At 42.3% G+C, this 15,114-nt stretch overlaps 3 protein-coding genes across 6 annotated transcripts in view; 1 reads left to right on the forward strand and 2 right to left on the reverse strand.

Annotated features, from left to right (window-relative positions):
* Nucleotides 1–123: 123 nt before the first annotated feature.
* Nucleotides 124–4,972, reverse strand: tbpl2 (TATA box binding protein like 2). 2 transcript variants are annotated; one of them, XM_061246938.1, is made up of 7 exons: nucleotides 4,833–4,972; nucleotides 3,774–4,129; nucleotides 3,515–3,602; nucleotides 2,924–3,015; nucleotides 1,876–2,043; nucleotides 1,284–1,378; nucleotides 124–469 (listed from the first exon to the last, which is right to left on the reverse strand). In XM_061246938.1, exons 1-7 carry the CDS (start codon nucleotides 4,881–4,883, stop codon nucleotides 393–395), a joined length of 927 nt encoding a protein of 308 aa, XP_061102922.1. In that variant the 5' UTR covers nucleotides 4,884–4,972; the 3' UTR covers nucleotides 124–392. The 2 variants fall into 2 exon arrangements, with proteins under 2 accessions (XP_061102922.1, XP_061102915.1); XM_061246931.1 differs by having other exon boundaries at nucleotides 1,876–2,046.
* Nucleotides 4,973–5,143: 171 nt separating this feature from the next.
* On the forward strand, nucleotides 5,144–11,420 carry jmjd7 (jumonji domain containing 7). The gene is made up of 8 exons (XM_061237179.1): nucleotides 5,144–5,333; nucleotides 6,516–6,669; nucleotides 7,413–7,666; nucleotides 8,593–8,649; nucleotides 8,869–8,964; nucleotides 9,768–9,844; nucleotides 10,025–10,184; nucleotides 10,812–11,420. Exons 1-8 carry the CDS (start codon nucleotides 5,273–5,275, stop codon nucleotides 10,898–10,900), a joined length of 948 nt encoding a protein of 315 aa, XP_061093163.1. The 5' UTR covers nucleotides 5,144–5,272; the 3' UTR covers nucleotides 10,901–11,420.
* The window catches only part of mapkbp1 (mitogen-activated protein kinase binding protein 1), a 63,746-nt gene continuing 60,030 nt past the window's right edge, over nucleotides 11,399–15,114 (reverse strand). For all 3 annotated transcript variants that reach the window (XM_061237178.1, XM_061237177.1, XM_061237176.1), the window contains one exon: nucleotides 11,399–14,948. In XM_061237178.1, coding sequence (XP_061093162.1) covers nucleotides 14,694–14,948 — 255 coding nt within the window. In that variant the 3' untranslated portion in view covers nucleotides 11,399–14,693. The remainder of the gene's footprint in view (nucleotides 14,949–15,114) is intronic.

Below are 15,114 nucleotides of genomic sequence, written 5' to 3' on the forward strand. Positions count from 1 at the left end.
GTTGACACATTTGAAAAATGTTACACGCCATATCACAATGCCTTTTTTGTGATGGGACTGAATCATATTTTATCTTCATCATATTTACTGGCTATACGTGCCATTTTATGTATGACTAAGTATGTGTCACTGCGCGGTAACCACCGGCCAGCTATTTACTATGTATACAATTTGCCCAATCACCGCGAATATTACTTGTGTGAGAGACCCTTGTCTTTCTGTATAGCGTCATATTTCAACAATGAGCACATAAACTTAAAATCACATTGAAAGTGTGCATACGAAGCATACGCTCTTTCCCCCTAAACATGCATGATGCTCAAATTTAATAGCCCAATAAGTGCACTGCGCCAAATGTCTTCATGGGCCCATTCTGCTCTATGTGAACGACGTCATTGTTTTCTGAAGCCTTTAAGAATGGGATAGATGTTTTCAAAAGCCTCGTAGATCTCGGAGCGTTCTTTAGCACCTGTAAGGAAGATAAACATTTAAAAATGGTATTATTCCAGGTTGCCAGAGTGAGGGATGAACCCTGCATTTAAAAGAATAGTTCATTTTCTAGTGCTTTTAAAAATATATTATTTCAGTTTTACTGTACATTTGTTGATAACACCCGACAGTTTTGTGCCAAAAGGTTTTAGAGAGACCATTTTGCTTTACAATGGGTAGCATAGGGGCATTGATGGGATTGTGGTTTAAAGCAAGAAAATTGCTTGTACGTGGTATGTTTTCACATATTACATTTGATCTTATGTTTCTATACCTATGAACACATACATTCTATAGTGTTAATTCTGAATTTTAACATTTTATTTTTATTTTGTGCCTGTACTACTTTCCTTCTCATTTCACAAGCAACACAAGGTCAAGGAGAAGATGCACATTTTAAAATACTTACGAATTGAAGTTGAAGGCACAAATATGTTGGACTATGAAACAGAATCGGGAGCTTAAGCTGTTTTTTGATGAACACCATTTAAGCCTGAATTTATGGATGCAGAGCTGCAACAGAGGCTGAGAGGTCAAAGAGGAACCTAGCCACTTGTTCAATACATTTGGGTTGGCAAAAGTGACTCGAAGATTTTTTTTTTAATACAGTATGTCACAACAAACTAAAACTGTGTGTATGTCTATGATACATCTTTCTTTGTGTGTACATACATTTATTTCACTGTCTGACTCTTTCTGTGTGTGTTGGTTGCAGTCAGTATGTGTGTGTGTGTGTGTGTGTGGGGGGGGGGGGGGGGGTTAGAGGGGCCACAGAGGCTCTTCGCCACACGTACCAGTAAGCACCACTTTTCCTGAAACAAAAATAAGCAGGACAATGCGTGGCTTCACCATGCGATAGATCAGCCCAGGAAACAGCTCCGGCTCATAGCTGGAATGGAGGCGGGGGACAGTCATGACGAGGTTCGATGAGTTTTGAGGGCACCTGCAGTCTGTCTTGAGCCAAAAGTGGTGGCAGCATACACTTCAGAGGAAAACGTGGGCCTACCTACTCTCTCCCAAATTGATGAAGGACACTGTAGTATTAACAGTTTTAAATACAGCTGGGCCTTCCAGATTGGGAGAAAAAAAAACATCTGGGCTACAATGGCTTTAAACTGGCTCTGTTCCTTCCTGAATCTACACTCAAAACTTCTTAAAGACAGGTCCAACATCATACATGGTGTGGGGAATGTGAGCAGATTTGTTTTAGCAATGAACAGCTTTATCTAAGACTACAGTTACTAGCAGTCGTTATGTTTGTGAAATAAAGTTATAAAGTTCAGCCAGTGCCATTTTTGCCCATACATTTAGAAAATATTGGCAATCCAACTACTGGGTAACAACCCCACCCCCCCTCCACTTTGCCCCAGCCCCATCCCAAAATACCTGCTGAACTGCTGGTGTGTTAAAACCAATCCCTCCAAGCGGATGGGGAAGCAAACATCACAGCTGCCCACCATATTCTGGATTTTAAAGTCAAGGAACTTTGCAGGGAAGCCCAGCTTCTGCACCACTCTGGCATATTTACGGGCGGCCAGGCGAGACTGCTCCTCACTGCTTAGGAAAAACGCAACTAGAACAGATTCCCTAAAACAGTTCCATACTATCCTCACTTGGTGCAAGTTTTTCTTTATAAAAGAAGAAGGAAAAAAAAAAGGAAAAGGAAACTTTTATTTTATTTTTCCATTTATTTATTTATAGTTAGTATATATATTATTTATTTTACTCAAAATACTATTATTTAAAATACTATTATTATTTTATGTTTAATTCTATAATTTATATCTGTATTGTGGGTTTTCATTCATTATATTTCATAATACATCTCATTTTATTCATATTTAATCTTAATTACTGTATTTGTAATGTTATACATATTGTGTGAAGGCAGTCTGGGTCGGGTTGGGACATTTAAAGACAAAATGTAATCTTATTATACGTCACTGTCTGAAGATAGACAAAAAAACAACAGAATTCCCTTCACACCGAGGGTCACTGATTTCTGGTGATCAACATTTCTAGTCCAAAAGAAGACTGATCTTCTGCATAGTATAACTTATTTTCACTGAAGTAACTTATGCTTAGTTACCTACCAATCATTAACAAATCAGTATTACCATTCTCTCACACTGAGTGCACCACAGTCCTCCTGGTATTGTACTACTTCAATTGTAGGTCATACTTATACTTTATTTCTAGTTTGTATGGCTTTGTTTCCTATTAATCATGATCTCTCTAATCATTATCTGTTGCTAGCACTCGTAGTAATTTATACCCTTAGTTAAATCTGCCATGCCTTTAAACAGTACTGTATGTGTTCTTAATCTGTAACAGTCATCATCTTTCTCTGTGAGCAAGTGATTGGTCCTCATCTTTCTCTGTGAGCAAGTGATTGGGCCTCATTTTTCTCTGTGGGCAAGTGAAAGGTCCTCACCTCTTGGCACCAGTGCAAACCATCTTCCCTGAGCTGAAGATAAGTGCAGTGGTCCTTGGCTCCCTGATCCTCATGATGACAGCAGCGAAGCGCTGTAATAAGATCACACCCGCACACCAAAAATCTCCCTGGCATGACTCATGACTATGTAAGGTCCTCTTTGGTTCAAAATAAAAATTAATTGATGCAAAGCATATTCTCTTGCAGCCATTTTTCCAAGTAGTGCCATATACTGTAAATGAAGTCATGTCAGTATAATTTGTACACGGATTTAGCGAATTTTCTAAGTTCTATGGAATGTTTAAAAATTCCAAATAAAAATTATAACTGTCATATGCATAAATTAAATGCTACTTTTGAGCATAAGTTAATCTTTAATGCAACATGTTGACTCTTGGACTTCACTACCAATATAAAACAAGGGGATTGTAACAGAGGTGTTTAAATGCTGTAACTGATAAGTCACAGCTAGAATGTTAATGATAACGTTGTGAAAGTGGTAAAGTAAGCCCTTGCATGGAACTCATCGTTATGGTCTGGAATCCATGGCAAACAGGAACAATACAGCACATTAAACTCTGCATAGTTCACCTTTGGGTTATACTCAGCATTGCGGGCCTGGAGTGCAATAGATTTCAGGTCCAGAGGGCAGGCTAAGTTTACTGTGGACACAATATTCCTGCACAAACACAAAGGGCTTTACATTAGAGAACAGTCACTGCTGTGACTACGGAAACACAGCCACAGCAATGTTGGTGTTAGATAGAAAAACAACAACAAGAAAAATATATAGCTCAGATGTAGCACAAATGTTCTGTTAAAATAAGGTTGAGGTTAGAAAGTTACTCACTGCAGTTGGGGGGTGATCCCTGATCGCTCAGAGACTGGGGTCATGGGGGTCATGGGAGTCATAGGAGTCATGGCAAGAGGGCAAAATGGAGAAGCCTCTGGGAAGGCTTTGTCAGTTTCGGGCATAGAGGACTCCTGGGGTGTGTAGTCCTCAAAGACACCACTGTCCTCCATCTTATTACCACCCTCTGGTGGCTCATCTTGGGTCCCCAGGTCATCAGGCAAGAAACTGAGGTCCAAGTCCTCTGATAGATCTTTATCCTGCTCGCTCACAGAGGAAAGGAAGGAGGGGTCCTGTAGCTGTGGTGGACCCTCGAGACCCAGGGCCCCCTCATAGCTCATGTAGTCATTAGGGTCCTGGAGGCACACCCACAATTCTAGAGATAAATCACACATTCCTAACTGGAGGATGTGAATACTGCAACCGTCCACTGCTTCACGCATTTAACATGGACAACAGTTTAAACTTTGTGCATTCACTGGCTCTCTCTGAAAATGTTATGGAGTAAAAATGTTATGAGTACATTACAGCAGGTAATGTACTCATAACACATGTTGAAGGAATATTGTGCATTAACCTAGTGCAGTGGGAGTGAAAAGTGAAAAAAAGAAGCTTGCTTCACTCTGTGTATGCGTTGCTGTAGACAGTTCTGAGAGTATAATATAATCCTCAATGAATGGTCACAGTAATTAAACTAACAGTATGATGATTCTGAATTCATTGTTGTTGTGTTTTGTAGAAACAGGGTGTAATCCAGATTAGCAGAGATATGACGGGTGCCATGACAACATTGAAAGGGAAACATCACGCATGTTGTCCATACATTACCTCTGACATCTGATAGCTATGACTGATATGATGACCTCAAAGTGTAATAAAATGTGCATCCGTATATATAAAAACCAACAAGACTAAAAGGCAGAGTTTTTGTTTCCCCCAATACAATAAGAAATATTAAACATTATTATGGGTGAAAGGGCAAATTACACTAAAAAGTATTTGGCTATACCAAAGTGAAGCATTCACAAGTTTTTGTAGAATCGCTGCAGAAATACTCACACTGGCAATTGATTGGTCAAAATAATTCTCCAAAGCAGAATCCTCATCCATATGTTCAAAATACCGTGTATTTTATATTATATATTTATTATATATTGGTTTGTTCCTATATCCTTGCGATAAACAAAGTAAAGTGGCCGTCTCATCTGTGCATTTTCCCATAAAGCCCTTGCAGGTAAAGCCACTGCCTTGATTGGCAAGCAAATCAAATTGGATACATGTGTGTTTATCATCATCTCCAGCCAGAAGAGGGAGACACACACCTGAATTGACGCGACGCGAGGACTCTCTGTGCTTCTATGGTAATGAAGCGTAACAGTTCTGTGTGCGTCGTGTTGTTGCATCCCTTGTTGGGATGGTCATGATGCTTGACGGTGTGATAATGTGAAACTGTCACGTTGTTATGTACAGCATTGTATGTTTAAAATGAGCTAAGCGTCATGGCTGAAGGTTTGGATGCAGTCAGGAAATGTTTAAGAGAATTCCCAAAGGAAGCTCGTGGTGAGTTAGCAAGCTCATGTTCTTTGCCAACAAACCACGTGCCGCTAACCTGCACGCTATTTTGCTATCTGCAGCACGAAAGATACGATACGTAAGTTATCAAGTAACTTACTCAATTAAAACTGTATGATTGCATCTCGTTACATCAACTGAGCATACATGCCCTAGCTAGTTGAATAGCTATGCTATACACCGAAAATCTGCGAGCTTCGAACTAACGTTAATGTGTGGGCACTCTCCTGCTACCTGTCCTGACATTCGGGGATTGTGGCATATTGTCCACTGGTTATCCTGCGGATTGACATGACGTTCTGTGAACAGTTTTGTACTTTGCTGCATCCTGTAACTGGAATTAATCCATTTCATGATCCTACTGATAATATTACCAAATACATTGCACAAACAAGGGTTGATAAGATGTAATTATCTGTATTAATGTTACACAGAGAATTTGCCTGCGAGCTGGAAAAGAAGCTGAGCTCACAGGCTTCGTAGACACGGAACATTCGCCGTGTTCATACCAGCGCGGACCACTACATTCCTGTACAGCACTCATCACAAGACACTCCAGAACAGTATCGGGCCGGTGTCGGTCTAAGATCTGCTCGACTCAGCGATCTGCTCTGGGCCCTTCGGCATATTGATTTATTGTGATGTATCGCACTTTCATTGCTATAGAGTTTGGAATTTTGTATTCAGAACTTAGCTGTTGCCCAATTAAAAGTAAAACTGCCGAAAAATATAATGTCCGTTCGGTTGTGGACATCATTACTTCATCATTAGATCTTATAAATAATAAAAATATATTATTTAAGCATGCACACATATAGTCTCAACGGATTCTGCAACACTATACTAATACAAACACAAATTGTCTAGTATGTACATTTAAAAATATTTAACTCGGGCTGTGCTCTTGTTTTCAGAGCCAGCTTCATGTTTTGTGCATCGCTGACCAGGAATGTACCTTCAGTGTCTGACCTCCAGTCTACAGCAATCAAAATGCGATACGTGATGATACATTACGATACATCACTACATAACAAAGATATGCAAGGACCCCGAACAGATCACTGAGGGGTCGTTGGGGCGTAGATTGTCGACTGACACCAGCAACATTGACAGTGACTTTACTGCCGTTTAGCCGCAGGTTGCTGAGATGTTTGTATATTGTATTCGCAGAGCTGTATCTCAATGAATCTGTGCCATATTTGGAGCAGCCCCCCTCTCCCTTGGAGTTCTATCGGGAATGGATTGGTCCTAACAGGCCATGCATCATCCGCAATGCTTTCAGTCACTGGCCTGCACTGGACAAGTGGAACCCATCTTATCTCAGGTAGCTCCATAACTATCCACTGGCCTGCACTGAACAACTGGAACCCATCTTATCTCAGGTAGCTCCATAACTATCCACTGGCCTGCACTGAACAACTGGAACCCATCTTATCTCAGGTAGCTCCATAACTATCCACTGGCCTGCACTGCACAACTGGAACCCATCTTATCTCTGGTAGCTCCATAACTATCCACTGGGGCTGCACTAACAGACTATGTACAAATAAACATGCCTTACCCTAAGCTGTGTGATAATGACACAGCAGCTAGCTTTATTTGCAGATTTATCTAAGATCCCAATTTAAGTGATCATATTATTTGTACATTTGTTTTTTGCTGGTTTTCCTTCTAGATTACCTTTGACAGCCTTCCTATTCTCAATAGTAATACTTCATAAGGCTTCATAACCTCTAAAATGGGTGGAAACATCATGTGTTACCAGCAATTCAGTATTTTTACATTATATCACATTAGATATTTAGCTGACTTAGAGTTGATTAGAGTAAGCAGGGGACAATCCCCCTAGAGCAATGGGGGGTTAAGGGCCTTGCGCAAGGGCTCAACAACTGCACTGATCTTATAGTGGCTATACTGGGGTTTAAACCTTAGTCATGAATTCTAGCCACCAGGCTACAGGCAGTCCCAGTCTTTCTATATACAATAGAGCAACGTCCTTTTTTATTGGATACAAAGCAGTAATTTACCGTACATTTGGTGATAAACGGGTGTGGTGTCTCATAATAGGGAGGTGGTGGGCTCCAAGGAGATCAGCGTGGCGGTCACACCTACCGGCTACGCGGATGCGGTGCACGGGGATCGATTTGTCATGCCTGAGGAGCGCCGCATGACGTTCTCCTCCCTGCTGGATGTCATGGAGCGGAAGGAGGAAGGAGCGGGCGTGTTCTACGTGCAGAAGCAGTGCTCCAACCTGACAGACGAGCTGCCTGAGCTGACAGAAGACCTGGAGACCCACATCCCCTGGATGAGCGAAGCCCTGGGTGGGCATTACATTACATTACATTATTACATTATTGGCATTTGGCAGACACTCTTATCCAGAGCTACGTACAGTTGATTAGACTAAACAGGAGACAATCCTCCCCTGCAGCAATGCCTTGCTTTTCTCCAAACAATTACGAGCTGATTTGTCCTTATCTTCACTGAAGTATGCTTTTTAATGTATTCTGTGCCTATGGCCCAGCATTTCTTCCAGTGCTGGGTAGCCCATGCACAAAAGCGCACTTTGATAAAGCTGGTTTTGAACTGTTATCAGACCCAGCTCTAGCCCAGCTCTATACACTTTCACCTATTGCTATGGCAATATTAGCAAAAACATTAAAAAAATTTTTTTTCAAATGTCTTAAGAATCTGCTGGCATTTCGGTAAATGTGCAAGATCAGATTGTTCTTGAGCAACATTTATTTTTATGTACATTTGGACAGTTACAGGTTCAAGAGACATAATATGCCACTCGTGCTTTGCATATTTCGCCTCACAGCAAGGAGGTCCTGGGTTCGAATCCCTGTCGGCCGGGGCCTCTCTGTGCGGAGTTTGCATGTTCACCCCGTGTCTGTGTGGGTTTCCTCCGGGTACTCCGGTTTCCTCCCACAGTCCAAAGACATGCAGGTTAGGCTGATTGGAGAGTCTAAATTGCCCATAGGTATGAGTGTGTGAGTGAATGGTGTGTGTGCCCTGCGATGGACTGGCGACCTGTCCAGGGTGTATTCCTGCCTTTCACCCAATGTATGCTGGGATAGGCTCCAGCCCCCCTGCGACCCTGTTCAGGATAAGCGGGTTAAGATAATGGATGGATGGATGGATGCTATGCATATTCCAAAATTAACTGGTGCATTTTTTGGCAAGGAATAACTTTCTTTTGTATTGGTTGATGCAAAATATAGAGTTACCATTTTATTTGTTGCAGGAAAGCTGCCTGATGCTGTGAATTTCTGGCTGGGAGAAGCAAGTGCTGTCACATCAAGTAAGGGGCAGTGGTGTTTTATTACTGTGGGGTTTTACCTTTTTCAGCTTTGCTGGTATCTAAATTTCAGCAGTGGTGGAAAATCCAGGTTCAGAAAGTAACTGTCCTCCGACTCCCCAGTATTTTGCTCTGATCACCTGGATTTATTTGTTGGCGCAATTCTTCAGCCAGTAAATGGAACTGATGTGTGAAATCAGCTGGCTTTTTGTTTCATTTCAGTGCACAAGGACCACTATGAGAACCTATACTGTGTGGTCTCTGGAGAGAAGCGGTTCATTCTCCTTCCACCGTCTGACCGGCCCTTCATCCCATATGGTACAACAATCATATTTATGCTTTAGCGTTCATCAGAAGCTCTTGTACAACAACTTAGTGAGCTCCATAATGTTTGGGACATATGTTTCCTTCATTTGGCCCTGTACTGCACACTTTTTGTAATCAAACTATGAACTATCAAACTATTAACATGTGATTAAAGTACAGATATAAATTTTGGTTTCACTGTGTAGAAACACAGGGCAGCATAACGTTTGGGACAAATGGCTTTATGATTGCTTCTGATTAGTTAGGTGCGTTCAATCACTTCCCTAGTGCTGGTATGAGAGCTTTCGGTATATAGTCTTTTGATTGCTTTGGGAGTGTTATTGGTGTGTAAACATGATGACCAGAGTGGTGCTAATGAAACTGGGGGGGGGGGCTTTGCATAAAAAGTGCTGCAATTTGTAGATCACGATACTATAATGTGTAAAGTATGAAGAAAAGGATAATACCCACTTTAACCACATGATTCTTTGAGAGCCAAATAAAGATGTTCTTAACATTCTCTTACTATTTTTGTAGAATGTGGTTGTATGAGTGGCACTTCAGATTGAACAAATATTTGTAATTTCAGAAAACAGTCCTAAATGACCACGGAAACATGATGAATCCCGCCTGTTCGTAAATGAGTGTGCTTGCATGAAAATTGTGAATTGGCATAACTGACATTGACATTGAAATGCCATATAGCCATGTCAGGTGGTTTAGCGCACAGTAAGAGCAAATGCCTGCAGACTATGTGGCCTGCAGTACGTTAAGTTGAGTAACGCTGGACTAAAGCTTCTCTCCGTTTTGCTCAGAGCTGTACCAGCCAGCCACGTTCCACCAGAAAATGGATGGAACGTTTGAGGTGATTGATGAGGAGGGCACAGACCAGGTGAGGGAGGTGCAGCTCAGGTGCTCCAGGAGTGGGAATAGATAATGCTTTATTGTCTTTACAGTAAGAGTAATGCATTTAAAAACCGCTTCTTTCTCACAGTCCAGATAATCTCAGTCTCAATGATAATGGGCGTACAGGTAACGGATGTTGTAACTGGAGCCATCCCTTTGTCTTGAGGTTCCCTGGATCCCGCTGGACCCCCTGAAACCAGACCTGGAGAGTTACCCTGACTACCAGCTGGCCCGGCCGCTGGCCTGCACGGTGAGGGCGGGGGAGATGCTGTACCTCCCCTCCCTGTGGTTCCACCACGTGCAACAGTCTCACGGCTGTATCGCAGGTAAAAATTATATTATTTGTTATTTAGCGACTACCAGTTAGACTAAGTAGGGGACAAAACGGGGTAAAGAGTTTTGCTTATGGGCCCAACAGCTTTACAGATATTATTGTGGCTACACTGGGACTTGAACCACCAACCCTCCAGGTCCCAGTCATGGGATATATTTGATGGCTTACTACATCAGCAGCACTTGGTGTATGACTTACAAACTTCTAAAGACTAGTAGATATTTAGTTTAAGATTAGTCACAAACAACTGTAGTTTGGAAGTCATATACCAAGTGGTGCTGTTGCAGTAAGCAGTATTACGAAAATCGTTCAAGATCTGGAAGTAGACAAAATGCTGTCAGACTACACATTTTAAGGTTTTTTTCCTGCTTTAATGCGATGATATGGTGCTCAAATTGACACAAACCCCAATCTCCACTTTTTTGGCACTTTAAGAGCCAATAGAAGGACAAATCCGATGAGGATAATATTTTGGATTTATTGAATATATAAAGAACATTTAGAGAAAGTTTGAGAAAATTGGGAGTGGTCACCTCCGACACCTCTGGTTGATTTTTCAAGGAATGACCCAGCTCCAATACAAATGAAACCCTGTTTCTGACAGTTGTTTCATTTTCAGTGAATTTCTGGTACGACATGGAGTTTGACATCAAATACAACTACTTCCATCTGCTGGAATCGCTTTCTAGAACTGTGGGGTCGCTGTGACATCACAGGCAGCCTCAGGTCAAGGGTCATTGGATTGGACACTGCAACAGCAGCCCAGCAGAAGGATGGGCCCACTTACCAGCAGTGTTCCTCTGCGCGAGTGAGCCATCGTGTAACAGTTGTGTTTGGCAGAATATCCTCCTGAGACATCGGTTTTTTTTTTTGGGGGGGGGGGTTCCTGACATAATGAGTCTTGCATGGAAAAAGAAACATGTTGTATTGAAAATATTAAAATATTAATTTTTATTGAATGTCCCTTGGAGTGCAGAAGAATATATGGCTCAGCGTAGTTCAGTAGGATATATGGCTCTTGGGCCTGTATATTGCCTGTAACCTGGTGACTGGGGACAAAAATGAATGGTCTTGGGTGGATATCAGCCAAGATCTTCCCGGGAAAAGTGTGTAAAATGCATGGCCTGTTTCGGCTTTGGCTCACAATATATCCCCAAAGACCTGCTGTCCTCAACACCAAGCACAATAAATGGATGGACATAAGAGTTTAATAAAATGTTTTTATTTGTTTTTGTTCATTCTCAAATAAAATGTCAAAGGATAAAGTGTACAAACACAGAGTAAAAACACACAACTGGACCTGGAAGTCAGTGCAAAATAAAACTCAAGTTTTCACACAGACAGCCTTAAAAAAATTGCTTCTTTTGGTCCATCTGTAATGACGCATTAAGACAGTGTCATAAGCATAATGGGAAAGCTAAGAACTGAAAGGGTCGCTTCCTGGGCGATGCAGAGACCCTGCGTACAATGAGTCCATCTGATATGTACAATCATGCAGTTTAATTTAAGGGCAGCCAGTCCCACGCCCCCATAGTCTTCCATGCAAACTTCCCCATGCAGTTAAATAGTAAGGTTGAGCCTTAAGCTTTTCATATCACTTAAGTATGAAATACAATCCCATGTCTTTTTAAAAGCATTCCATCTTCTATTTTGAAATGAATTCAAATGAATGGCCTTAGAGACACAAGCCTCTTCTAGACATTACAGGGACAGAAAAACATTTGGCGAGCCATGTCATTTCACATACTCCACGTGTTTGTGGGCAACATTAATCTTCGAGCAACTGAAAGGAAATTAAGGTATTCCATGTGCAGTGGCCTAATGTGTAATAACTGGCATTTCCGTCATTGGAAAGACATGAGGCTTCACTGGGTTTGGTTCAGTTACCAGTAGAGTAATCCTTGATTATAGCATATATGTGCCCATAGCCACTAATGGCTGAACTGCATCCATTGGATTGATATTGTTTTAGCTTATGCAATGGGACTATATTTAAGGAGGAGGGGGATGGTGGTGACAGTAGCTGGGCAGTGGGCCAAAGCCGAAGCACAGGAGTGGTCAGCACTGCTGTGCCCAGCCGGCAGAAAGTTGCCACTGTTGCCATGGCAGCATGGTTTAGCTTGGCTCATTTTGTGAGACGGGAGGAGGAATGATTTGACTTGAGAGTGTTACCCAGACCCTTCTGGCCAGAGCTTTCCTGGAGGTATGGCAAAGCTAAAGACCTACTCGCTACAGTTTCTATGAATAAAAGTGCTTTACATGGTCATTACAAAGTAAGATTGTGCCAGAGACCAGGGAGAAGACACCACAAATGTAGGGCATTGAGAAATGTTCATTTCTCTAGAGAATGGTCCTCAGTTAATATGGGCAAGTTGGCTGGAGACGATGTCACAGCGCTACCTTATCCAATACAGTGCCTCAAAGAAACCATGACATTGCAGAGCTCAACATGTGGACCAGTCAGTGACTAGTGCATGTAGCATTCACGCAAAACCCCCATCTGATTGTACCTGGTGATGTCAGGTATGGATTTCCATGTTCAAAAACTGATATTCCTTTGATATTCCTCAGTTCCTTTGAGGGGACCATTCATGATGACATTTCTATCTGTTCTGTTGACTCCTCCCTCAGACCAGCCAAGCTCTGAAGCATGGTGCTTGTCAGTGCCACCAGAGGAAGGCCATATCTGCTGCAGTTTGCACACATTGCTATCCATTTCATACTGTGGTTCAGAGGTTCAGAGATCCATTTTGAGTTGACCTCAGAATTAACCTGAGGTAGTGGTTATAATTTAATCAGCACACAAAATTTGTCGGTGACTGCAACTTAATTGTATAGAAAAGCCCAATGCTGGTAATTTTCAACTAAGGCACCAAGTTCATTAAGAAACAACATTTCTGCAAATGCACTGAATACAAATTTGGAATATAAAAAAGTACTGAGTGTTTATAAAATCTACCTGAAAATGCTTTTGGCGTGTTCAATTCTTTTCTGTTCCTTTTGCGGCTGCACCTCTGACCTTCAAAGTGTCCACCGGTGACACTGACATTGCCTCTGGCACAAACCCAAATGAGAGCTTTAGCATCCAGTATAAAACACGTGCACTGTACAATTTCGTCACTCCACTGTCCATGACAAAATAAATACTAGTCCCACTTCCCAAATAAGCTCATACGAGCGTTTAAAATACAATGAACAACACTTGTTCGATAAAACAGGATCCAGAGTAAGACCAACAGAGGGACAGAAGGTTCCCCACGTTTATCGCAGGGGAGTTTCGCTTCGGTCGTGCAGTCTAGCTACCTGTAGTGTCCGTTTGTAATCGTACAGTGCACTCCATAGAAGTTCGGACAGTCTCATCATTCATTTATTTGCCTCTGTACACTACAATTTGAAATTTGTAAAAAGAATTAACATGTGGTTAAAATGCATTGTCAGATTTGAATAAAGATCATTTTTATACATTTTGGTTCACCATGTAGAAATTACAGTAGTGTTTATACATAGTTCCACCATTTTAGGGCACCATAATGTTTGGAACACAGTAATGTTATGTAAATGAAAGTAGTCATGTTTATAGACATCGGGAAGTTATATCCATTGCATGCCATGACTTCCTGATGTCTGTGACAACATCAGAGTCTGGATCTTATTTTTCAGGTTGGAATTCACGGCATGCAAAGGATATGCAACAAAATATTAAACATGACTACTTTCATTTGCATAATATTGCTGTGTCCCAAACATTATGGTGCCCTGAAATGGGGCTGCTGCAATTTCTACATGGTGAAACCAAAATTTATAAACATTCCCTTTATTAAAGTCAATTTGACAATTTGCACTTTTATTACAAATCTTACAGGGGCAAATAAATAAATGATGGGCCTTTGACCCAAACATTATGGAGGGCACTGCTTTGAGCTGGAAACCGCATCACAGCTAATTCACATTAAAAAGTGAACATTTCCAACAGCAGTGTTTAGCTTCCTCAACGGCCCCCCACCTCCTCTTTCTGCTTGCACCCCTGTGCCAAGATCCAGCCGTTTCCTTCACTGAGGTGCAGCGCTGTACCGCCAGGCAGGCCTCAGATTGCCATAAAAGGTTCAGTAGGTCCCCGTTTCTCCCAAGAGTTCTGGGGATTTTTAAAGAACTGTCACTGAGCTGTGGGCTGTGCTCTCAAGGGGGGTTCATATTTGGCAACTGGGTGAAAGAGCAAGAGTGCCAAGCAGTACAGGATGAGGGGTGGTGAGCTCATTTTACAGGTGCCCACATACACACGCACGCGCACACACGCACACGCACACGCACACGCACACACGCACACACGCAACACCATCCAAGTCCAGCCTGGAAGAGGCCTCACACACCTGCTCACCACTACATCACTTGTTCTAAAACCAAAAAACTATTTTAAAACAAAAAGCCTAAAACAAGAAATGTGTGATCATGTCCTGCTTACGAGGTGGAGGGGCCTGGGGGAGAGGGGGGTAGTTGAAGGCGGTCAGAATTTGTCGTCCAGCCTCTTCTCCACAGCCTTCAGCAGGAGCTCAGAGTACTGCTCCAGTAAGGCCAGGGTCCTGTCCTGCCCCAGCCCTCCCTCCTTGCCCCCCGGCTCTAACGGGGCTCCTCCGGCGCCCCCTGCAGGACCGGAGGAGGGCAGAGAGTCCAGCTCCGCCCGCACGTCCTTGAAGGCAACTGACAGGACCTGTGCCATCTCCTGCATCTCCACACTGGACTCTCTCTCTGCCCCGCATACCTGGGGCACAGACACTCATACTTCAGCAAGCCGTCGCCTGACTCATTCACTGACACTAAAGCAAGGTACCGTCACCTTTTTATTTGCCATAAAAATACAGATTAAATATGATACTCTGGTTATCCAGTAAAAGGTTATAATTGGCTTCCCATCCTCTTATACCTAG

This window comes from Conger conger, chromosome 1, assembly GCF_963514075.1.
Source record: "Conger conger chromosome 1, fConCon1.1, whole genome shotgun sequence".
Lineage (NCBI taxonomy): Eukaryota > Metazoa > Chordata > Actinopteri > Anguilliformes > Congridae > Conger > Conger conger.

Bases quoted from the DNA above. Each gene is read 5' to 3' on its own strand.
- tbpl2 (XM_061246931.1), bottom strand. From the start codon at position 4,883: ATGGATGAGGATTCTGCTTTGGAGAATTATTTTGACCAATCAATTGCC. The intron at 1,379-1,875 runs GTATTTTGGGAT...CCTCCATTCCAG, and splicing joins ACACACCAGCAGTTCAGCAG to CTATGAGCCGGAGCTGTTTC. The intron at 470-1,283 runs GTACGTGTGGCG...TCTTCCTTACAG, and splicing joins AGGAAAAGTGGTGCTTACTG to GTGCTAAAGAACGCTCCGAG.
- jmjd7 (XM_061237179.1), top strand. From the start codon at position 5,273: ATGGCTGAAGGTTTGGATGCAGTCAGGAAATGTTTAAGAGAATTCCCA. The intron at 8,650-8,868 runs GTAAGGGGCAGT...GTTTCATTTCAG, and splicing joins AGCAAGTGCTGTCACATCAA to TGCACAAGGACCACTATGAG. The intron at 9,845-10,024 runs GTGAGGGAGGTG...CTTTGTCTTGAG, and splicing joins ATGAGGAGGGCACAGACCAG to GTTCCCTGGATCCCGCTGGA.